Source organism: Styela clava, chromosome 10, assembly GCF_964204865.1.
Source record: "Styela clava chromosome 10, kaStyClav1.hap1.2, whole genome shotgun sequence".
Lineage (NCBI taxonomy): Eukaryota > Metazoa > Chordata > Ascidiacea > Stolidobranchia > Styelidae > Styela > Styela clava.
The window spans coordinates 9,495,301-9,521,709 of NC_135259.1; the positions used below are offsets into that span (position 1 = coordinate 9,495,301).

The window sequence follows — 26,409 nt, forward strand, 5'->3', positions numbered from 1 at the left end:
ACCTTAGATTTAAGTACGCTCCTATTCAAAATTCGATGTTTTGCCATTCTTCTGATGAAATAAATTTGCGTCATTTCGTTTTTATATTAACACCGTCGCCACAGATTGCAATGATCCCGAATCAGTTCTAAAATATTTTATATCAGAAGAGGATTTCATACTTCCATCACTTCTGTTTTATTTAAAAGCAAACTATTGATTTCAAAACATCTAACGATTTTTATATTGATCCGATTCCAATTTTTTTCAAATTGTAAAAGAAAACAAAATCGTCACGAAACAACCTTATGGATCGCTTTGCAAAATTGTTGTTCTTGCTTTTGAAGATGTTGCTGAGAACAAAGCGATTTTTTCCAATGAATCGAGCGATTTTAAATTTTCATTTCTTAAATTAAAGTAAATATAAAGTTTTTACTTCGATTTAAGTTCAAGTGTTAACTGAGTCTCACATGGTCCGATATCCACCTCCAAAATTACAGATTTTATAATTCATGAAGATCTTTTTATGACAACGGGTATCTACATTCATATGACGTCTGGTACATTTTATTTTGATTTCCCTGGATTTTGCTGACATTGTGGTGGTACTTTGACTTTCGTGTGCATATATTTGAGCATACACTCTTGTTATTCTGCGAGATGTTTATTACTCACAACTGCCTCTTGTGGGTAAAAATTCTAGAAAATCGACTGTCGAATAGCGAACTAAATGCATCATCAAGATTTTCAATTTTAACGGATACAAACTAAATTAAAATTTCACAGACCTCCGATAATAGACCAAGAAAGCAATGCTTTGTTATTGTTTTTTCGTGCTAAACATACAACCTATGAAGTGGGTATTTCTACCATAAAAACATTCAAATGTCATGTTTTTGCTTTCAAGGGTGTTGAAACTTGTATATTTATGTAATTACGAATATTGGTAATTTTTGTGGCATTTGCAAAAATTTTACCAAAATCATGCTTCATTGCTCGAAGACTTTTAGCTAAGTTTTGTTAATTGAACCCAAACAGTTGCCATAAATTTTATTCATTATCCCTTTCCTTCGTCTAGCCATAGTTAGTCGTTGAGCGCTCAGAATCGGTTTAGTTTCATGACAAGCAAATAGAAATTTAAAAAGATATTTTCTCAATTGTATATCAATCGGATTGATTATACTATGTGATAAAGATGCTAACGATAAATAATTACGCCAGGGTTTCAAATAAATAGTTGATCTGGCTTAAATTTTAAATTGTGTTAGGTCTTCAAACCACGGAACTGTTTACCTATCTTCTCTACAAAAGCTACTTGCGAATTATGTGGAAACAATGAATTTTTATGCTACAACAATTTCAATTTCCTAACCTTGGATCTTGTAATTAGTTGTTTTTACAATTATTTTTTTATTAAAGTTTCCTATTTTCATTTTGCAATTTGGTGCTTTAGAAACATTGCAATCCCTAATTTATGAATTTTGACTGACATACATTGCAGATCAGCCGTGTTAGCCAACGTATACTTTGCCGACCCGTGACCTATGGTGGGCGGTGGCATACACGCGACAAAGTGACAACTGCGATCTTAATATTTATGAGAAGAGTAATTTTTTGTGTGATATATTCGCCATGTTTCACAATGTGAATTCTAGCAAAATGGATGACTATGCTATAGCACAGGGCTGTGTAAACTGCGGCCCACAAGAAAAAATTGTGCGGCCCGCGGAGAAGTACCAATTTTGAATGGTGTGGCCGCGAAACGAGATCTTAGTTCAGTTAATCTAGTATGTGCGAGCAATTCCCATCCCTTTGCGTCGCAAAGCCTATACCAGTGCCACTGTTATATCAGCTAAAGTAGCTAACAAAATTCTGTTGTAAAATGCACAATGTTATAAAAACGTGTTTCTCACTGAATTCGTTTAATGTCAGTGTGATAATAAATTTGAATAGAGGTTTTCTTTAGAAACTTATGCGTTTTGACCATTTCTGCAACGACCTCTAACAATTCCGTAAGATCAGTAACAAAGTGCGTTCAACTATAGAAACCCATCTTAAAAAAGGGCTGCGGTCCGCGGTTTCCCTTATTTACTTGTATCTGACCTTCCTGTAATAAAAGTTGCACACACTTGCTGTAGCAGATTAAACATTCTTGCACATGTAAGATATTTTAGAGTAAAATATGGTACAATTGATCGGATAAATATTGTTTGATGTTTACGTGGTTCATTTACATCATCCCTGCGAGACGCCATTTGCTGGGGCCTACTTTTTGATGATTTGTAATCATCCAGACGATTTTAAAACTCGGGGTATTTTGCTTTGTCCACAATATTTTGTCATCCGCTCTTGAAAAGGTATAACTAACTGTAACCGTTTTCTTTTTCTCTCCAAGTACTCATGAGACGCTATGAGCAAAAAATAACGCGAGAAATAAATCACGGCATATAGGCGTGAGAAAACAATATATACCCCGAGACAAAATATGGTTCACTCGGAATAACCCATTTGAACTAGTTTTGATCAGCACCTTCATAAAAACTGCCAAAGGAAATGGATTTCACAGAGCAGAGTTCTGAAACTGTATCAAAAACATTTTCTTGGGCGTAATGTAGTTTCATGTTTTCTTCGTTTTTATTTGCACTTCATTGGACATACTGATTCCGGAGTTTGAACTTAGTGCTGCTCAGAATTTGTTTTGAGTATTTTATCGTAGAAAATAGATTCCCTAAAACAACCGAAAAACTGAAATCCACAATAACTTCAACAAATATCAATATTCATATTTATTTTATTTATCATCTAAATTACAAATTATTAACACTTTTATGTGATAAACAAAATTCATCTTATTAAATATGATTTTATCGGCATTTGGAACATTTGCACAAAGCATTTGTAAACAAGCGAGGGTTAAGAGTTTTTTTACGCAACAAACGTCAAAATAACAAAAAAATCATTTATCAGATAAAATATCATCGCAAACATTTAAAAAAGGATAAAATGAGGCATCGGAATACATGATTTCTTACTGTCGCTTGCCAAAATTAATTCATCATCTATTTTCATGTAAAAACGGGGAGGGGAGGAGCTAAAACGGAAAATTTCGTGAATACGTAAACATGAATAAATTAATTATCAATAATCAATTAATTATCAATGTTGTGAATAACGTATGGAATGCATGCGTATACAAAATTCTCTTTTCCGGGGTCAGAGAACACGATGAATTTTAATTCTTAAAAATATAAAATGGATTCTTTATGTGAACTCCTGCGTCCCATTCTTTGTTATTTCTTGTTTAGTACGTTGGATTCCAGATCTTTCTTTCGTCGTTACTGTAATAGGATAAAATGGGTAATGTAGTTAAACATAGTTTTTGAATTTTAAAAGATACAGTGAGCAATATATATATATTTATATAAATGTTGAAATTTTTTGTTGGATACTACTCAGAAAATACATCAGCTCAAATTCTGAATGATCTTAAGAACAATTCCCTTCATTATAATTGTTCCAATAAGGTTGCTATTTTTATACATTATGTATATTCAACGGCTCAACAATATAATATGCCCGATTTTTTATTGTTGATTTGTGTACGATGTGACACGTTTCATTCATCAGTTATTGGTGTAAATTTTCATTACCAGGCGTATATTTAATTCACTCCTAATTCAAATTAATTCAATTAATTTAATAAATCAATAATAAATTAATAGATTTTATTATAATAATAAATTAATTAATTTAATTCAAATTTTAAATGATCTTAAGAACAATTCCCTTTTCCATCATTGTTCCAATAAGGTTGCTATTTTGATACATTACGTATAGATGTGTAACAACAGTGTTCATCAGCATACGGACCAAGATTCACAAATATAGTAACTACGTTTATTTTAAGTTAGCCCTCGATTGTAAAATACGTTATTTCAATTATCACCAAACCCCCTGTGTGGTAAAATGCTTCGCTAGCTGATATTATAAATTTTACATTCGAACGGAAAGAAAAATTTTTGCTCTGAAGTGGACGATAATTTCTACAATTTACTGTCGACCGCGATGCTCCACGCGGCGCTGTAATTTTGCGTTGAGGATTTTTTAATATCAGATATGAAAAAACTAATAATATTAAGGTTTATCTGTCACAGAGGAGTATGTATGTTTGTGCACGTTCCCATTGTTTGTAATAAGTGATATTCACTTTGTTTCTTTGTGTCGTTTACAATTAAATATCCGTACCTCATCATCTGAAACGTGGATGGAGACATGTCGGTATTTAATTAAATCGAACGATGAAAAGGTAATTCCGTTTTGGCTAAATTTTTATTCATGTTTATGTCATTTAATCTGTACGTCTATGGTCAAGTAAGAACGTTACCCTAGAAATGGTCAACAAATTTGCAATAAATAATTGTGCGAAACAGTTTTAAGTTGTGCCCTTTCGATGTATCTTATTTTGAATACTGCTTGGAAGTTCCAGTTCTTCTTTGTTGTATCGAGAAATAATACCGTGAAATGGTGTTTGGGAGCTAATTTTAAATATTGAACCAACCTTTTTATCTAGTAAAACTAATTTTATGAGATATACCTATCGTATCAAAAGTCACAAGTTAATTTATTTGACGTCGATTTAATAAATATTGTTTTGGCAAATTGTCGCAAGCACGTGCATGAACTTATTTCCCTTCTGACGAGTTTTGGTGGGATTAACGCAGTAACAGCGACTGAACAGTATTTGTCAACAGTTTTTAAACAATCAAATCATTCTTTTGTGAGCCACTAATCAGAACACAATGATACTTGAACGATTCAGTTTTTACGGTTTTCTATCCGGATTTTCGAATGTAATATACGGCTCCAAGAAATCTTTTGCCTTGTTAAACGGCTCCAACTATATTATACGAAAATTTACAGCTAATCACAATTCTTTATTTTTTCTATTTGTACAGCCAAAGAATCATGAGCGCAAAGAAGCCTGAGAAAATATAAGCTGAATATGATTTAAAGTATTCGTCATAAAGTAAAGCGTAAAACAACAATGAGCATTTTTCAGTCAGCAAGCGCGTGAAGGAAGATGAAGCGATACATTGAGATTCGGCAAGACATGCTGTAATCAGGTAAAGATATTTATACGAAACGGATTTTTCAGATTTAAAAAGAATACGGTTTTGAATATATCAAGTTCAACGGATATCGTTGTGCTGTATCGATCGTACGAGCATGAAAAATTGAGATAATTGATCTTGATAATCTGAAGCACATATTATGCTTGAGGTCACTGTCAGCAGATCCTTGATCAATATACACCTCCCACCCATATTCTTCGCTCGTTTGAACTGTTCATAGAAGTTAATGAGTTAGTTTGTAATGAGTTAGTTTGCATGTAAAATATCAGACAATTTAGAATCCACGTTAACGTTGGTATTAATACAATTCTATTCAAAGAAGATTATTGACACCTTGTTTAAAAAGAAAACTTCAATTAAGATTGTAGTTAAAAAAAACTATCACTTAGAAATTATCTATGAAATCATAAACAAAAATGTCTAGGTGTACAAATGACTATCGATGATTTTAATTTAAAAAAATGAATGTTAGGAAGAATCGATTAATTAATGAATTTTTTTAATAATGAATATTTATCTATACAACTAATCTAAAAGAATGGAAATATTATTAGTAATTTTCTGAATTTTAGAAATTAAATAGTAGATGAAATAATTAGTTTTATTCAAACGGTGAACAAAAATCGGTGACGGGAATGAAAACTCATTAGAACTATATAAAATGAATTCTGGAATCCTCAGATCCGTATTGATTTCTCTGTCATTAAATATCACCCATAATTTTAATTTTTAGCATATTCTTTGTCACCCAACATGTGTTCTTGATTTTAGTAAAAGAAAACATGATTTTAACAAATTTTTTCCGAAGCGCCCATAACAAATTATCGTATCCTGAAAAGATATTCCATTCAAGTATGGTTATTGATATTGATTTGAATTATCCCAGTCTACTTTATATATGGCCTATATTTACTTAAAGTTAACACGAACATGGCCTTCCATCATGTCTCGAATGTCTGGTATATCCCTTATTTAGGGAATCTACGACCTAATTTAATTTTACACGATTTCAATCGACGTTACCGCAATATCACAGAATATCGATCGCAGCCTAAAGTGCTATTTTTAAATTACATTGCGTCAAAAATAATTTAATAACGCTATTTTTGGACAGGGATTTTGAATATAACTTTTCCGCCAATTTTACCATAACAAGTCAAACGTCGCGAGGCTCTACGTGACGGCGCCATGCGGTTATTGTTATTCACCTTAAGGCAAGGTTCATGAATCAACGTATATCTTCTAGTTTTAAATATTTTAAAACTTGCATTTGAACTTTGTACAAACCCCTATTTATTACAAGTTTTGTAAAGACAATTAAAGGAGCAGTTATGAGCCCAAATGTTGGGTACTTCACTATATTTTACCTTTGGCTAGTTTGTCATTGGTTAAATATACTTCGAGATTATCAAGACATATTTATTTAATATCATTCGTTTTCTATCAAATAAAACTTGATGTTGCTATAGGTTCGAATGGGTATTTAATCTGCTTTTACCTTTGAAAAATTCTCTCAATCTAAATAATGAAACCGTGGCAGAACATAAATATTCTTTTAGTATAAGTAATGTTTTTGAATGAGAAAGGTACAAATTGTACTGGATTTTTGCTATATTTATAAATTGAAAAGTTCTATTCCTAAAGTAAGGAGGGATCATGAACAATTTGGTATCCCAATTTTTCAAACTTATTTAAAATTAATTTTCAAAAGCGATACTGAAATTTCCAGTATTGTTTTTGTTTGTGATCTAACATTCGGAAGATCAAATCCAGCACTTCGACAGTCTACTCTTTATTGACCCCTAGCGGGTTCGAAAATACGAGATGATCCTTTTTTCGTTGCAACCATGGCGCCTCGTGATTGTGACAATATATAAGAAGAAGAAGAAGAAAATTCTTACCATGCTGAAACTGGTTTTTCACCCGGCGGGCATGTTCTAGTAATTTCTTCGTATTCCAAGCCGCACTTATTTCCTCGAAGACGTTTCTGAATCAATCTTTCACCATAAGTATCTCCGTCGGCGGGAATTGTACAACAGGCACTCCAACCGCTCCAACCCCACTCGCAACACGGACCTACAAAACAAGGATATTCTTAGTTGTTTCAGGTATATACATACGCAGTTATACAAGTAATATTCATAAAATATACAAGACTAATGAGCACTTTGAAAACCAATTATACCTGCGTCGCAGAATTCCGTATGGGTTGGTAGACCAAAACATAAACCTTCTCCTGGTTTTCCACCAATACATATTCTGGATCTCACCTACAAAAATAAATGAGAAATGTTTGAACTTGCTTTCTTTTTTACATACAAAGTTGATATTGGATTGAGTAATGACAAACAAAAAAACGGAAGTTTCAATGAGTAATTCTGAGCTACGCTTAAATCCGGAGCATTAGCGTAAAAAATATAATATACATTCATCCTACATATAGTCATAAAAAGCTAATAGTCTCTCTACCTTGCAAATGTGTAAGGCTACACCAACCTCCACTCGGGACTCGAAATACGTAACCGAAATACTTATCTTTGATAATTTATATTTCAATAATAATCAGAAAATCATATTAAAAATCTTTGTCAGAATATATTTAAAATTTCTAATCAACATTCCCTTCATGCGAATAGGGCGAAGAATCATTGAATGGAACAAAAAGGTTAATTTATTCTTCCAAGTTTGTTTTTAAATACATATGATTTAGCATTATTGATGTTAAAATAAATATAGTGTAACTAACCCTTTGTCCTTCACCACATGAAGCACTGCACGGTCCATAATTAGACCAACCGAACCAATAGGCACATGGTCTGGTATTGCATTTCACTTTTTCGAGCTCGCTTGGTTTGTTGCACGAATGGTCTCGCATTCTTGTCCTGGTACCATCACCGCAAGTTGTGGTACATGGAGTCCATTGTGACCATTCGAGATAGTCACCTACAAAGTAATAATAAAAAATAAATTCATGCATTCTTCTTCAACTTGGCTTGGTTATCGTAAAGAATAGTAACTGCAACTGTCCTCAATAATATAAGCAATTTTCTAAACCTGTAAATGCTGGTTCAAACCGGCTGGAACGACGGTTTATAAATTACCAAGCCATTATTAAAATATTGATTGGAATGAAAGTCTGATAGCTCGCAATTGGGTAAGAATATATACTTTAATATACACGGCACTTACCCTCAAATGTGTTACAGGGTTCGGCTACAACTTCGTCGGGTTCACCACAAGTATGTGAGCGAGATCTAACGTGAGTTCCTCCTCCACATGATGCTGTACAACGTGTCCAATCTGTCCATGGTCCATATGTACCTCTGTGAGTGTTGCAAGGAACCACTTCCACTTCGGGATCAAGATCACAGTTATGTGTTCGGAATCTAATATGCAAAATATTATGGAATAATAAATCATTGTTTAAAATGTTTTTATCTTGGGGCTAACAACACCATGTAAAGGACTTCGTAAAATTCGCACCTGGTTTGTTCACCACCTTTACAAGTTGCAGAGCATGGTGTAAAATCGCTCCAATCACTCCATTCGCCATTGCCCAAATTGCATTCTCGATTTTCCACACTATCTCCCAAACATCCAGCCATGCCAGCTTGTCCGTATTGACACTCTCGGGTACGAATTTGGATTCCGTTTTTACATGTTGCAGAACATCTACTCCATTCCGTCCAGCCTGACCACATTTCGCAATCTCTTTCATTGCAGGCCTATATCGAATATAAAAACATAGTGTTTGTTCAAACATGGAATAACAACACTTCATGAAGACATACAATCTGGTTTTCTAACATGGATGGTGTTGTGACTGTATTCTGTACTGTTAAGTTTATGTTAAGGTTAAGATAATCGAACAACGTGTACATGAATAAATGCATACATATATGTTAATTTTTTTTTCTATATTAAGCGGTAATTCTCACAGAAATAGTTGTAATTGTTCAATTGTCATAGTCGCTAAAATATTGGTTTCACAGTGTTTCAAACGAATAAATATGATGTTATGTGTGAGATCATACATGCAAAATGGACAATTCTCTTGCAATAAAGTGCAAAAATATATGAATAATATTTAATGTTCTGTGGACGTACCTGCGGTTCGTATTGATCATCAAGTCCGCAGGTGTGTGATCTTCTTCTAGTTCTAAGTCCACCACCACATGACTTCGAACAGGTTGTCCATTGATCCCAGACCGTCCAAGCACCACCAAATGTGTTGCAATCTCCTGTGTCGATTTGATCGTCGAGGCCGCACGAATGGCGTCGGGTCTGTAAGCGTTCATTTAACCAAAATTATAAATAGGAAGGGTACATAAAACTATCGCAGTAGTCACAACTACTTACCCTGGTATGAGTGCCTCCTCCGCACGTTCTAGTACATTGTGACCATACAGACCATGGTCCGTAGTCTCCTGGGTAAGTGTTGCATACATCCACTTCCGAATCATCCGGTTCACCACATGTATGACCCCGTGTTCTTGAACGATAACCCCCACCACAAGTTACGCTACAATCAGTCCATGATTCCCAGTTCGTCCAGTCGCCTGATTTGTAAAAATTATTGGTCATGTAGATTAAACAAGTACTGAAATGCGTTATTACCTATTATTGGCTGGTATACTAAAGTAAATCGTAAACGTCGCTATATTTCAAATACATTTTGCTTCTAGCAAACGCAACTGGTGGTTTGTGACATCTATTCCACATTCAATTATACTAATAATATTACATTTATATCTAGAGTTGGTCTGATTGTGATTCACTTCTAACCTTGTTGTGTATTACACACTTGTGTTTCTATTTCGTCGTCAAGTCCGCAAGTATGAGATCTGGTTCTCGTTTGGAATCCTCCTTTGCAGGTAGCCTAATAGAAAACAACCGCATTAGCGATGGGAATTAATTTCAGTATATTTTCAGTTCGTTGGTGGTTTATTTGCATAACTTTGATGTGAGTAGTAATGACAACGTATAACAAATGACCAACAGGGAACTCATATGAGATAAAACGTTCTAAATTACACACCGAACATCTTGTCCATCGGGTCCATTCTGTCCATTGGCCCATTGATATGGTACAGCTGTCAGTTTCTAATGCTTCTCCGTCACAACCAATCATTCCAACTTTACCGTTTCTACATTGCCGGCTTCGAATTCTTGTTCCTGTAAGCACAACAAGCAAGTTTCTCAAACCGAGATTACATTTGGCATTGCTCGCCGCGACCATATCTATATACATTATAATCCAATAGATTGTCATTGATTTCAAAGTTTTCTAAGATTTGTTTGAATTGAATTTTACAAAAATAATGAACAGAGTCAGTCATGTGCAAGATGTCATTTCTCCAATCCTCAAAATTTGAAACAGCTTAATGAATGACATTCGTATTACACTTTTATTTGAACTTACAATATAAGCTTTGAAAATTACTTGGAAACTTTGTATAAAAATTGTGCAGAAGTTAGAGGTAGTTTTAATGCACACTAACCTCTGAAACATGTAACAGAGCATCTTGCCCAAATTGACCACGGTTCCCATTCAGGACAAGGCTGAGTGGCGCACGGTGAAACATCTCTGTCAGGGTCGGGCAAACATGAGTGTTCTCTTTGTCTCAAAATAATAGCGCTTCCACAAGTTTTGGGACACGGACTCCATGGTGACCAGCTGTCGTATTCACCATCTGGGTAAAAGTAAGAGTTTATGACGAGGTATGAAAAATAGTGCATATGTTTCATAAAATTTAAATTCTACGAAGTCAACATTCTGCTATAACTTCCCTTTTAATAATTAATAGTTGTATATAGCCACGATATTTCATTCGTTGAAAAACATTCTACACGAATGAAGAAGAATACGCACCTCCTGCATTACATTCGCGAATTTGAGTGTCAATTGGACGTCCTTGTGAACAAGTTGTAGCCCGAGTTCTGACCTGCTCTCCAGTAAAGCAGGTAGTACTGCACGATGACCAGGATGTCCATTCCAACAAAATGCAACATTGTTTAAGTCCACATGGTTCAGCCTACATTTAAAAACAAAAAATAATATTTATACAAGTTCAAAACAGAAAACACGTTGTTGAATTAGCATTATATATCGAATATTCCAATGAGCATTTTTTGTATTGGCTACAACAATAACTTTTGAAATATTTCTGGCTGATAAAAATTTTTCAACAAACAATAAATATAATTTTCTAACTTGGATTGGGATATAAAACATTAACATTTAGTGAAACTGACCTCAACTTCGTTTTCAGCTCCACAAATTCCTGACCGTCTTCGCGCTCTTGTTCCAGTACCGCATGTAACGGAGCAAGGCCCCCATAGTGACCACGGTCCATGGAAAGGTGGTTGTCCACAAATACGCGATTCAGTGTCGACAGGTTCGTCACAGTTATGGAATCTGTATCGCATTTGATCTCCTCCAAGACAAGTCTGAGAACATGGTCCCCAATCAGACCATTCCGAATAAGTTCCCCCACTACCACACACTCGTCTCTCGATTTGTGGGTTTAGGCCACAACTGTGAATCTGTTGTCTAATCTAGAAAATATGTCATTGCTATTATTACAGTGGGTGACACGAAAAAATAAGCGAATATGCTTCACGTAAGAAAAAAATTGATAACAATGGTTACATTCGTCAAGTATGATGGAAGCTGCATAGCATTGATGGGACGGTGAAGGTATTCGATAAATTAGTCTATTCACATTTTCAACACAATTTCAATAAACAACGCTCACTATGTCCACTTGATATTTCAATAATATAAGTTACCTGTTGACCAGTACAAGTGCTGCTACATTCGGTCCAATCAGACCATGAACTGTAACCGCCTGGCCCTCCACATTCACCAACTTCAATCTTATCTTGCATTCCACAGGTATGCTTCGCTGTTCGAACTCGTTGACCACCCGGACATGTTCTTGAGCACCTGCTCCATTCTTCGAAAGGTAAGTAGGTTCCAGAATCTGTGTTGCATTCTCTGTGAGATTGTTCAAAATATCAATTGGTATGATGGCGCACAAAGAAAAGGCGACGTTTTGGAAAACTAAACCAAACATGTATGACATGATATGAATGATTTTCTCAAAGTAACGTTTGGAATAACCTACTTTATAAGTCACTTATAACATTCAACAAAACGTTCCACAAACCTGACTTGAATTTCTGGATCTTTGATTTCGCAAATGTGAAGTCGCCTTCTAAACTGGTTCCCGCCGCCGCAAGTGACGGTACATTGACTCCAGTCATCCCAACCACCGTACCCTGGATCTTCGCCACAGAATCTTGTTTCGACCTTGTCTTGTGCTCCGCAACTGTGCGTTTGACTTCTTGCCTGTGACCCTCCTGGGCATGTTTTGGAACAGATTGACCAATCACTCCACTGACTGTAAAACCCTGGCCCTTGGTTGCAGATCTGAACAACAAAAACGTAAAGATTACTATTTTATATAATAAAATTTAGTTTAAATAAACCGAGTCTTGTCAGTCCTGTTGACCCTTATAGTGGAAGAAGTCGGGTAGAAAAAATAAATGAGAAATTGGGGACATAATTTACCTCGACATCAATCTCATCATCAATTTCAGGGCAAGTGTTCTTTCTTACTCTTCTTCTTCGTCCAGTCAGACAGGTGACATCACAAGTACTCCAGTCTGACCACTGTAAGAATACACAGCATGGTCTTTCGTTGCATACTCGAATTTCTCGCTCTGTACCATCAGAATTTCCTGGCAAGGCGATAGCTGTATGCAAAAACAAATGATTTTATTATTGAAACCGTTTTTTTTTTTTATTGGTTGTACTTATTTTCATATCATCAATAATTAAATGTTTAAGAAAAATTTAAAAATCACGATTATGCCCTCGGGAGAAATGTATTTGTAAACACAACGTAGGGAATTCTTGTAAAAACACTTGTTTGTCGGGGAATTGCTCGTTGCTTTCGACGTTGGGCTAATTATGCGCTTAGCATTCAAATAACTTCCTGATTGGTGATCTAAGAATTCTAAGCTTTGATACTAATTGTGAACCATGTTCACATATGTCAGATATCACAGACAAATGTATCGTCGGATAACGACGCCTAACTTCTTCTGTAAAAATATAAGTCTCAACAATGGATATTATTATCTAATGCTATATTATTATGATACTTACGACAAGAATGCACTCTGCTTCTGAATTGGGTACCGGTGTCACATTGCTTGGTGCAGTCGCTGTATCCAGACCATCTTCCCCAGCTACCAGGAGATCCACAAATTTCAGAGTCTTCCTGCAAGATTAAGCATGTTAGTATCGAATATATGGATAAATTGATATGTTGTTCAAATATAAAGTTGTTAAACTAAGCAATCACTAGCTATGTGTACTTACTTGTCTTTCGCTTGTACACACTTGGAACCTGAGACGAGTACGTTGACCGCCGATACAGGACTGACTGCAAGCTGACCAGAATCCCCAGTTAGTGTATCCACCTGCAAAATAACAAAAATACTCAATAATTCCTTTACTGTGGACGTTAGTTATTGTCATCAATAACACACAGCTCCGTTGTTAATGTGAAACAGAACCATGCCCCTGTACCGACTTGTATTGTACGTTAGTGTATTCATGTATTATAGCTGAGAGTTGGGTAAGCTATAGAGCGCATGCGACCAACCATATTAAAAGAATATGCTACTTTACGTGTCTTTGACACTAATGTCAATAAGCCGAAATCGCTTTGCTCTGAAAACTTTTAAACGTCACATTCGCTTGAAAACATCAAGAACTAAAAGATGACTCTAATAGCATAGCAGCTACAGGATGGTGAGTAGTTTAAGATATTATTAATTCGATTAATTATTTTTAATTTATTAATTCAAGTATGTTGAACTTGTTGTACAAATTGGTACCCTTCTGTTATTAATACGAGCATGTGCCTTTTTTATTCGCCATTAAAAACCCATTCTATCTTCATTTAAAATTATAGATTAAGTGATGTTGGAAATAAAAAAATTCGAGCAGTGACCACAAATGAATGTACTCAATATGTTTAATAGATTCCGCACGAAAAACAACAATTGTGCATTAAAGTTCCATTGTTTTGCGAGGAAATGTTGTAGCTTGCATGTCATTCAAACAATTCTTATATGACACGAAGTGAACCAATGAATCGTTTTGTCATTTTTTATTTTCGTTCTTGTTGTTACCCTATTAAAAAAATCGCGTTTTTTATTCATTACTAGACCAATTGCTTGGAAATTTTCAGTGGTTAAGTATTGTTTTTACTTCAAACAATTTTGTGGGTTCTATGTGGTTCGTTTTTTTTGTGTGCGATAACGTCATCGAAATTAAAAAATTGCGCACCTTGTGTCTGTTTCGCGTTAGTGGTTATGATTAGTCGTTAAGACTGCGCTCTGGTAGACTGCTGTGGCAGATTGAATACCGTTCTACTTCGTTTTGACCTTTCTGTCTATATATATTAGCATCGCTTTCTTATTTTGCTAGCAGCATAGGCGAGCATGTACATGAAGTTCTGTTATTTTTGACACTAATGCTTTTTTAAGTTTGATTACGCACAGTGATATCCATTCATCACAATGTGTTTTAGCTGCAGTATGAAAGGTTACCTATTTCTCCGCAATCTTCGATCTGTGTGTCCTGTTCGTTGGTACATGAATCGTATCTTACTCTAACTCTGCTGCCACCAGGACAAGTAGAAGAACAACTAGACCAGGCCAACCATTCTCCCCATGTACCAGGAAATCCGCACGTCTCTGATTCAAATTCTTCAGCTTCGCATGTATGAATTCGTGATCTGGCTCTGGTACCACCCGGACAGCTCTTTGAGCATGGAGTCCAGTTAGACCTGAAAACATTATTCGGTAAAACAAATTGTTTTCAACAACCCAAGTAAGAAATGCTCGGCAATTCAAATTCCAATTTGTAGAATTCAATTGCGAATAGATTTCTGTTTTGAAATTCAACTTTAAACTCTTAAAATTTCCGAACAAGCGTTTCCAAGATATATACTTGCTATACCTTAATATTGTTATTATTGCTCACACCGTATAAATATGGATCGTTTGTTGAATTCTTTTAGTTGTTTATAAAAAAGTTTTTTGCCGCAATTAAAGGGACTATTTATTTCAAATTTTCATTACGTAAAGATGGTTGACGTCGCTATCGAGTCATTACTTTTATTATTTAAAATTTTCATTTTTTTTCAATTTGTCCCATAGATAGAACACTATATTTTACACATAATTTTGCTGTGTATCTTGATTAGAAGAAACTTTTTTTTCCCGTTACGTTGACTGCCTACGAATGACCTCCTCAAGTATGCGCACCAAGATGGCGCACAGCCTGAACTCAGGTTGTGTACCAGGTTAGGGTTCAGGTTGTGCGCCATCTTGGTGCGCATACTTCAGGAGTACCCATTTGAATTTTGCTCTCGTTTCAAAGACGCGCTTACTGTGTAAAGAAAATAACGTACCATTCCAAGTACACGCCTGGCTGACCGCACTGACGTACATCAAACTCGTCATCTAACCCACATGAGTGACTTCGTCGGCGGGATTGAAATCCACCAGGACAAGTTGTCGAGCAAGATTCCCAGTAAGACCAATCTCCGTAGTTTCCTGGACCTGTTTATGAATGAAAGAAAATAATATTGGTGAGTCCAGTAAATCTTGTTTTTCAATCTTTTTGGGAATTTGTAACTATGTGAAGGGGTAAGATATTTGATGCTGGCGATGGGAGTACATCCAACATCTCCATGAATTGTATTTCTTGGTCATCTTTCACTAATAAATTGTTTAATTATATCATTTTTAAGTTATTGCTTATTTATATATATTGCTTGTAATTTAAAAAAACTCCGTTAAGCGACCGTTCTGCACCGGTTCAGTGACTAATCACCTGTCCCGCAGTCTTATATTGTGATATGGCTTTTTTTAGATCAAGATTTTTTCCATTTTTTTTCTCTTCTTGAACGTACCTGCGTCGCATGGTTGTGCTTCTGTTTCGTCTGGTATTTCTGGACACACATCAGCTCGTGTACGTCTTTGGACACCCTTGAAGTAAAACGTAAAGCGTTATATATATATGTTTAGGAAATATGGACAGAACAGCATAGAATTTGTCGCAAATGAAAGTAGAAACCATACCATATTGCATGTAACTGAACAGGCCGACCAGATGCTCCATCCCAGTTTACCACAGCACGGTTGTTCATTACAAGCTCTGACTTCGATTTTGTCGTCCAATGCACATGTATGTATCTAAAAGTCAAAAACAATATCTTTATGAGTAAACTCAATCTACTTTTCAATAGGTCTTCACAACAACGTATCCTTTGATATAATGGGTTTACAGATTGGACTGGGCAAGAAAGACAATCATACGGAGATTCTGTTTCTACTACCACACGTCCGTGGCTTTGTTCTAAGCAAAGCTGAAAAAGAATTGTAATGTCACATAAGCAAGTAAGTCTAAATACCTGTTTCCTGGTTGAAAATCCCCCGTCACAGGACGCTGAACATGGCGTCCAATCAGACCACGCGCTGTAGGATCCATCTCCGATGTGACATTCTCTAGAGGTCGAAGTAACACCAATACAACCTGTTGTGTAACATGTTAAAGTAATAAATTTCTGCTATACAGATATTAGTTTAATTTAAAGTTGTTGAAAATGATACGATCTATAAAAATTGTCTCGCCGGCACCACTTTAGATATTTTTTATTGGTATCAAATAACCTGCGTGGGTGACACTGGAAATTGGTAATTTTACACTTTTATCAGCCAATTATGTCGACTCTACATCGTACCGCAAAAAGTTTACTAGTATTTTGAATTTGAAAACAACAAAAAAATACTCGTAATTTGTTTTTAAAAAGAACCTATTTTGGTAAATTTTCGACAGCAAAAACTTTTTTTTCAAAGTGTAATTGCACTTCGATATTTTTGGTGAAGAAAATTTTGCATAATTGTTTTGTCGATTCTGTGCTATCAATTCAATATTACATGTTCTTAGATGATGCAGAAATGTTTTATAAGCACGTAAGAACTGCGTTGACAACCTAATTTAACGCTAAAACCACTTCCTAAACAATCAACGTTCTTTCATTTCATTGAACGAGAGAAATATCATCATCAGACTTGTATCGTTCTGTACCATCCTCGCACTTTTTGTATTTATTTTTAGACTTGTTGTGATACGTCGCAATCACAGCACGTCAGTGATAGCATAATACGAAATTGGGAAATCATGTACTAACGTTGTAGCATTTTTTTTTTAATATTATTCCTCAAAATATTTTCCATTTAGATTCATAAATTTTGAGATGATAAAAATCCGATTAATTTACCTGGTTCCCCCACGGATGCCGCATAGCAAACTCTCGTTCTAGTTTGTGATCCTTTACCACAACTTGTACTGCATTGACCATAGCCTGACCAGCCACTCCAGTAACCACACTGATTGCCAACAGGATTGGCACATTTTCTGTGCGAAACAAGTAAAAGAGAAATGGTAATAGATTACAATCTTTGGCCTAACTAAAAATCTTATCCTTAATATACAATGATAAGATTTTGAAAATAATTGAAGACACAAAATTCGGCCCGCTTACTGGAATCAAAAATAATTTCAAACGTTTGTTGAATTTTTTATTATACTACTCGCTAATGCTACTTGATTTGAATAGTTATGAATTAGATATGTAATAAGGTGGGATTTCTATTTTTATACAGTTTTTTGTTTACAGCTATAAAAAAATCGATGACACTAACTCAACTTATGCGACTATCTTGACTGCTCATATTTCTATCGTAGACTGTTTTTGAAAATAAATACTGCAAAATTAAAAAAATAATTTGATATTATTTATAATTTCTCACTTGTAATCAAAACAGTTTCCTTGACATGCACCTTCACCTGGAATACATCCATTACAACGACGCATTCTTCTTCTCACTCCCATTCCACAATAGCCTTCGCAGGCACTCCAGCCACCCCATGGATACCATCCACAACCTGCACATGAAAATATACATTTCCGTCATTTAAGAAACCCATTATATATAAATATTCGAGTATATAGCGAATATGTTGGAATAAATTCATTCATACTGAAATACAAAGTGAAGAAATATTTCAAATCTATAATATTAATGATGACATATCAATTTTTGATAAAACAAACATTACCATTTAAATAATTTATCCTAAATATTTCTCTTCAAAATTTTCAGGATCCGATTTCATCGGTTATTGAATTTTTGATTTTATCTCAATTGTTCACTACCCTGGTCGTGGATTCTCTTCACTTCTGAGTTAGTGATCTAGCTGTCATTTAGCGTTTTAATATAAAAAACATATTTTACATTATTCACGCCGCTTCTCATTAATAGCAATAAGAACGAATATTTGTTCTAAAAGGTGGAATATCTTGTAACAAACACTTACGGGGAGCTGTTGGTCTTGTGGTATAAATTTGTATCGAAGGTGTAGGCGTTGCAGATCTAAGCATAACTTCTTCTTGCGGTGTAAATTGTGAAATGACAATAATGAGTTCAAGTTGTTGTTCGTTTATGAGATTTGCCAAGAAATATTCTCTCGTCCGCTTGAAATTGTTTACTAAAGGCTTCAAAAATTCTTCAATTTCTAGTTCTTTTTTGGTTGGTGTTGGTGTTGGACGGGGTCGATACACTCTCGTTGGTTTCACGTATGGTTTAGGATTGTACGGCTTGGGTTTTGGTTTGTACGGCTGAGGCTTTGGATTGTATGTTCTTGGCGTACGGGGGTTGGAATATACTCTTTTATCTCCCAGTAAATAAGTTCTGTCTGCAAAATGATATATTGTTTATTAATTGTTATTCATAATAATTATGAAAATTGTAAATTGTGATGTGGTATCGAACAACGATTTAAAAACAGTCCGCATAGGAAGGGATCAAGGTTTCTCAATATTGCAAGAACAGGTTTAACTTATAATAGGATTATTTATGTATTCATACTATTTCTACCAGCAACTATTAAAATATTATCCGCAGTCTACATTCATATATCGTCATTGTAACTGCGTCATAATTTTCTTCAAATGACCGCGTAGACTTCAGAAAGTTGAATCATCGTATTTTAACTTATCATTTATTGTTCATTGAAGAATCCGAACAGAAGAAAGTTACCACAAAATCTTCGAAGCCTTTTTCCTGTGAACACGCAATTTAACCAATGGTCTACAATGGTCGTTATCCGATACATGGTCTTTCTCGACGAATCATCATCCAACATAGCGGATAGGACTTCTTCTGCTTTTGATCTTGTGTATTGTTGCGTATTTCTTTTGAAGCATTTTGGCTTATCCTGTAACAAAGTCAAGTTTATCAAATATCTGTTCATATTGTTTATTTGAACTGAAACTTAACGCACGCTCTCAAGCTACAATTAAATTGCCAGACCATTCATACGTCAGTCATATACCTCTTTTTAACTAGAGCACATCTCTGTTTAATCTTTACTATAAATGTTTAAAAATACACGTGAATTTCATTCGTGGTTTATCAGTTTTATAAAAGATTCAGATTACCTTCTCGCTTAATACTTACAATATTAGTGTCGTCGTAGCAGCAATTCTTTTTGTTACATCTTGCTTCAGTAATGTTCTTTTGTAAACATTTTTGTTGTTTTCGTTTTGGTACTCGACAGACCAAACCTGAAATATTGTAGTTTTTGCGTAATATTACTATCTTCTTATTGATGGCGAGAAGAATGCTTGCTTTAAACCAAAGTTACACTGTTTTGATATTTATCTTTGTTTAACGGATCATTTTTTCACGATTTATTTGATTTACTACAACTTTGTATTGAAACTACTCAAATTGCATTAACATTTACTAGAGTGCATTTTTTTCTCACACTGAGTTTGGAGAAATTTAAAAAAAATGATAATAACACATTGTACGCCACCAACACCAGAAGTTTTTCATCTGTTGAAACTAAATGATATTGATGTATATATAGCTAATAAAGCAAATATGACCACGGGTGATTTCGTATATTAGCGATTTACAACTTTTATGTTCTGTTTCCTTGCGTAAAAATATTTACAACTTATATGATATTCTGAAGTTTCTAAATATATCTCGGTCATCCAATACGTAATTACTGAATTTTGAAATACTGTTCGATCAGAATTCATACTTGTCAATGTCGATGTCATTTGAATAACCGTTTCTTTGTCTAATCCCAAATTTCCAAAATTAGGCTCGGTATCTTCCTCTACAACTTCTACATTTTCTTCAGTTTCTTCAAGTGAAAATACGTTGTCACAATGAACAATCCCGAGTGCACCAAGGCATAGCAGTGCCAGCAATATCTTTCTCATTGTTATGGTAGTATAGCGCCACAAGTATAGCTGAAATAAGAAAATATGATAGGCTATTGTTAAAGTTCAATTGTATTTAGTTCAGCAGAAACGTTATAATACCCACTGTAAGTTGCTGATTAATTATAAGCACTGATTTTTATGCAACCTTTTTATTTAATTTATGTCGTTCGCTGTTACACGATGACGAGATAATGTTTAGGTTTAAGTATATATGTTGTCAATGAATATGAGTTTTTGTAACATGTAAGCTTTGATTCAATCTTCAAAAGAAAGAGCAAAATTCATTGGGTATTGCGTTGAGCTCATTTTTGTTTTCATAGCGGTTAGAGATCATACATTCAGAATCGGTCTAGTTAAATTCTTTTTTAGTTTAAAAAGCAAACTTTTATTATATGAGACATTTTTCATATTATAGCAGAAATATATATATTAAATCACGTTCGTTTAATTTTGACGTAATCAATACAGAAGAGAATCTCCTCTGTGATGCGCAATTCACCTCGGTTGCTAAACTAACGACTTTTATCTAACGCGAGATGTTTATTTGAGAATCTCACTCTGTATGTTGATTCTAAATGTCTGCATTTTAATTTATCCATAACACCTAAAAAATATATTTGCCACCAACCCCAATTCATCAAATCAAGTGTCTGAGCTGCTGAGCAGATGTTTAACCACATTACTGCCAATTACTACCATCTAAAAACAGACATTCATCTTATTCTAGCACTTTATACATTATTTCGCTCTTTACTAATTCTTTTTGAACGGAAGTACTCCACAGACGTATGCCTTAGACATGATTCTGGTCGTGATTTTCACGCCTATTTATCGCCAGAATTTAAGTAGCCCTCGACGAAAAAAGATTGATGAGAAAAAATAATATCGTTTCTATCTATTCGTGATATACTGCATTCAACTTCATGGATTGGCCCGAGGCACGCTAAAACGTCAGAGGTATTTTATATGATTTTAACGATATGGTGGACAACAGAAACGGTACACACAACACTGTTCTCTTTTGCCTTGCAAAGAGTCGAATAATCATAGTCGGGGATCATGCTCTTCATTTCAGTTCAAACTGTCGAGAAAGGGGGCTGCTAAGAAAAATCATAATACGCCAAAAAATTCGAATGCCCGATGGTATAACGACGTATTGAATATTAATCACAATCATTGTATATTCAAAACTTTATAGATATTTCTTCTGGAAATATTTGCTATTTTGTTAGGCCAGGAAAGATAGCACATACGGTTTTTGCCGATATAAAAAACTGTTGTAAAGTTTTATTCCATATCTGTAATAAAACAACTTTGACAAACGTTATCAGATTTGACATGCTATTCAATATTTTTTGGTTTGATACAATATTAAATCGGGTTACAGGTTAAAATTCAAAATATGTCAAATTGTACGAGCAACGCAAAAGTTTTTTTTTAGAAGGCAAATGGACGTTGTAACGTAAACAAACAACACACTCATTTATAAACAACGTTGGTCAGGTATCGTCAAATGACACGCATTTGATTTAGTTCACCTTGCGTGGGATGTATAGACAAAATTTTGTTTTTGTCGTAATTTAACTTTTATTAATGACTGCAAAATTCATGCTTACACAAAGTTTACATTTATGCCTAAACAGAAAGTGTTGACGAACTGTTACTTCTTGAACATTTTGATTAACTTTCATTAACTTCTCTATTTTGTTTATCAGAAATTGCGATAACAATACTTAAATTTATTTTCTTCTTAGTAATAATAAATTCAGTTACCGATCTTTGTGTTTAGCTATCATTTGATAAATAGACTTATAGTGAATGAGAGTTAATATGAAAACAATGGATCATGTTTAAATTATATCCTTACTTGCTCATAACTCCGTTAAAAATGAGTAAGTTTCCTGAAAAAATACGGGTCGAGCGGTTCTTAGTCATACTACGAAATATGCGAAACAATTGCTACAGCTTATCTGATAAACAATTTATAGTTCGTACCACCCCGTACCGTTTTGGACAATCGACGGTTTTGTCAGCGTTTCGTCAGTAAAGCGTTTCCGTTCAGGGTTAAAATTATGTGAAATATTCTGATATTTTTGCTTTTATGTAATTTTATAATTGAAAATGAAAGGTATTTTAGTTTTTTGTGTTTCCCCAAAATAACAACTTTTACTTCATTATCTGTAGGAAATATCTTAAGAACATAAATAATATAATCCAAAAAATGAAGATTGAAACGTATCCAAATTCAAAATTTGTAGAACCCAAACATAGTTTTTTAAACAACGGAATTGTAATTTTTTTAGTAGATTTTTCTCGAAGTTTTAAGTTTTTTCGCATTTCTAAACGAATTTATATTACATAAATAATAAAACCATGCTGATAGCACAACCTTGCCTGATACCATATCTTCTATACATGACTCGAAAAGTTCATTCACGTTAATTTCCTTTGTGGCATTTGTCGTGTAATTGATCGACGTACGCATTTTATTTAAATATATTTTTACCCCACCCTCCCTCAAATTCAATATTGACATGGAACACTCATTATAAGTGAATGTCCCAAAGCTGCTTTCAAAAAGTTTTGAAAAAATTCCTATAATTAAATCAGGAAAGTCAAAATTAATGAAAAATCAATTTACGATGATTAATTGTTTCCTCTACCTGGTTTTTCTAAAACGAAAATTAATTAACTATTCCTATATTTATTGTTGTTATCACGTTGGTGATATATGATCTGGATGATTATCTTCAATATTGAGGTTCTGTTCACCGACAACACAAATATGAAATACTAAACGATTCCTTGTTCAAAGCTTCATCATGTTTGTTTTATTCGCGTCTTTGGAGTTAATTAATTTGATATACTTCACGAAATTTTATATCGTTTTTATGTTTAAAAAACCTACGATTTTAAAAATTTAAAGATTGATACACCGAATTTTTTTCTACAAACGTCTTTACATTTGATACTGATCACATTCTGTCGGGATAGTTTGATAAAGTTCTTTTGAAAAAAAAATATATCGATCTTTTGGATCTTTCTCTGTGTAGATTTTATAACCCAGTGATGCAAAGAACAATAAAGAGTTTGTCTGAGTGTAAAAATATTATTTTAATTTCTCGCGCTGGCTCAAACGTCATTTCTCAGAATACTATTGTACAGGAAAAATATTAAAAAAGCAGCACAAATTCTTTGTAACGGGGATGTCAAAACATTACATAATGATATAGCTGTCATACGTGGGCATTGTTGTTATTGACGCACTTGCAATCAGTCTGCAATAACTTTTGTTTACGCGTCGGGCTGCAGGAAAAATATTATGAAAGCTTTTAATGACAAAGTTCAATTAATTGTTTCGCAAATATCGTGAGCTTGAGGTGATCATTGCTTTGTTTGTCTTTATTTATGTCACGGGGATTTAAAAACAGCATTGACGATATAAACCGCCGCAAGAGCATACACCGCCACAGGAACTAGTCTTTAATAGTTTTACTTCAAGTCGTTGTTCTATTCAAAGTATATCTAAATATTTAAACAAAAATGCACCCCCGGTGCACAATTAAAAGATAACATCTCATAATTCTGACTATCGCAAATTGCAAACAGTTACCACGATTTATAATTTGGAATTTATGATAATATTGCAATGTAAATCAAAAATGTATTACGAAATACATTTTTCTTGGGTATTTGTGATGGCTGCAATTTTCCTGCTTCTTAGCAATCTAGTCATGCATTGCTGCAAGCTTTTTAATAAATTCTATTAGGTTCTATGTTTGAAATAATTTATTGATTTTAATTTTACGGAATTATGTGAAGTAAAAATGAATAGAAAAATTATTAATGTAGAGGGTTATTTATTCAAATTTTACATACATTCAAATCATCGTTTCAAAATTGAGATAACATTTTTATATATATACATAATTGCTCCAGGATGTATCAAGTTGCATATTATTCCTGTTATGAAAGTTCTTAACATCCTTTAGACCAAATATTGCTGAAGATAAGATTTCACAAGTATATACTGGCTATATAAATGTTAAACTTTCACCCTTAAATTAATTTCTTATATTGTTAATTCGTTTCTGCGAATCCTAATATTTTCTGTTTTAAATTAAAAAAACATTTATAATATATAAATAATTTGGTTTCGTAAGATTAGAATTTTTTTGAACACCCTCATAATAACTTTCGCCTAATTCATCAGTTATTTGTACAATATAACAATTACGGAATTTTCACGAACGCGGTAACTTCCAAATTTAGAGAAAATTTCTCGTCGCCGGACACACGTGAACACTATTAACACTTAAAATCAATGATAATAAAATAATTACATAAATATAATTGCTTAATAAGTAGAAGTGCTTGACGTCACTTGTGTAAATTTTAACACCTTTCTGTACAAACAATTCATTAACAAAAATTTCCTTGCGGCCTAATCGTATAATTATAAGGATATCCTTATAAGAAATGGATCCCCTGTTTCACATGTATTACCTATATAAAAGTAATATATCAAATTATATTTAATGAGCTGTAACTTGAGTAAGTCTTTGAGTTAAATTCTATTAAATGTAATTAGAATTACGATTCTCGTTATATTCTTTCGTTTATAGTAATCCTATATATTACTACTATATGAAACATTTCAAAGAAATTCTATTATAAGAGTCAATTTAAAAAGAAAACGGTTTTTCATTTAACAGTGCATTTAACAAATAAGATTCAATTGTGTTTTTATTGCGCTACTCGCAGACGATTCATGTTTTGTCAACAGCAAACAGGAATTACAGCGAACGATATTCAACATCAAAAAAATTGAAAATGTACAAACATGTAATAGTGGGAAAGTATATACAAAAAAATATTTGTGGTAGAATATGATAGATCCTTATAATGTTTTCAACGTTTTTTTATTGATAATTGAGTTAACCTAAGTACATAAACAATCCCACGGAATCATATCCAATATCGTATATGTAAACATGTTATGAAAAATATAACGTTGTCCGTGCAATACCTCTTTCGGTAGCTTTTTTCTAATTTTTTATGGCCGGTTTACGTAAAAATTACGTTGAAATTCAATATCTTTTGATATTTCTTTGGTTACGAAAGAAGATTGTATTTATTATTGCGTTCTTAGATGTAGTACCATAAAAATTGATTGTTTTCTGCATGAAACAACGAAATGTGTACATTAGGCTACATATTTGCACAATCTTAAAATAGTTAAACTTTGTTTATATCAATTGTCGTAACATTTATTTTCTCAAATTTCCATTTCAGTTCATTTTGGCCCAAATATATTAAACGGTAATTCTTATCTTTCCTATATCTATACCATAACTTAATGTATTTCGGTTTGATAAACGAAATATTTGCATTAAGCAAATTCACTTTTGAAATTCGTCAGAATGGATATTAATTTAAATACCAACAGGGAGATCTTATTATAGTATATAATGGTAAACATACTACCGGTATATGTATATAAGTGCAAAGTCCTTCTCTTATGTTATATTGCGTTATCAGAAAAAACATTGATAACAAGAATAAAAAATTGCTATCAATTGTTAATAAATTCCAACATACCTGTTACAGCTTTGCTTCCGATTTTATGAAATCGTTGGCAGTGTCACGATGGTACGCAGCACAGGCTTTAAAACTTAAGAGAAATTTAGTTATTATGCTAAATAACAAAACAAAAAAATTTAATATGAACATTGATTAGGAAATAAAAATTCGATTAGCGATCTCCTTGTTCTGGTTGCACGAACTTACGTCCATTTTTGTCGTACAACAAGCTTTAAAAGCGTGCTATGCAATGACGCTGTATTCTTTTTACAAATAATTACTCATGAAAACTAATTTATATATATTTCAACATCTAGGAA

The 26,409-nt window shown here is 33.7% G+C and overlaps 1 protein-coding gene across 2 annotated transcripts; it reads right to left on the reverse strand.

The window, feature by feature from the left end:
* Positions 1 to 2,750: 2,750 nt before the first annotated feature.
* LOC120337435 (uncharacterized) lies at positions 2,751 to 26,166 on the reverse strand. 2 transcript variants are annotated; one of them, XM_039405189.2, is made up of 30 exons: positions 26,108 to 26,166; positions 20,320 to 20,533; positions 19,725 to 19,831; positions 19,305 to 19,482; positions 18,583 to 18,960; positions 18,015 to 18,150; positions 17,483 to 17,619; positions 16,613 to 16,734; positions 16,281 to 16,394; positions 16,112 to 16,187; positions 15,608 to 15,758; positions 14,742 to 14,980; positions 13,504 to 13,604; positions 13,288 to 13,402; positions 12,688 to 12,872; positions 12,284 to 12,546; positions 11,904 to 12,111; positions 11,367 to 11,669; positions 10,984 to 11,146; positions 10,613 to 10,804; positions 10,150 to 10,286; positions 9,897 to 9,990; positions 9,471 to 9,670; positions 9,219 to 9,395; positions 8,595 to 8,836; positions 8,301 to 8,497; positions 7,858 to 8,054; positions 7,297 to 7,381; positions 7,013 to 7,187; positions 2,751 to 3,317 (listed from the first exon to the last, which is right to left on the reverse strand). In XM_039405189.2, exons 2-30 carry the CDS (start codon positions 20,501 to 20,503, stop codon positions 3,281 to 3,283), a joined length of 4,893 nt encoding a protein of 1,630 aa, XP_039261123.2. In that variant the 5' UTR covers positions 20,504 to 20,533; positions 26,108 to 26,166; the 3' UTR covers positions 2,751 to 3,280. The 2 variants fall into 2 exon arrangements, with proteins under 2 accessions (XP_039261123.2, XP_039261122.2); XM_039405188.2 differs by lacking the exon at positions 26,108 to 26,166 and adding an exon at positions 21,135 to 21,274.
* Between the last annotated feature and the right edge of the window lie 243 nt (positions 26,167 to 26,409).

Bases quoted from the DNA above. Each gene is read 5' to 3' on its own strand.
- LOC120337435 (XM_039405189.2), bottom strand. From the start codon at position 20,503: ATGAGAAAGATATTGCTGGCACTGCTATGCCTTGGTGCACTCGGGATT. The intron at 13,605-14,741 runs GTAACCTTTCAT...GTTATTTTGCAG, and splicing joins CGAAGATTGCGGAGAAATAG to GTGGATACACTAACTGGGGA. The intron at 11,670-11,903 runs GTAACTTATATT...CATATTTTCTAG, and splicing joins GCACTTGTACTGGTCAACAG to ATTAGACAACAGATTCACAG.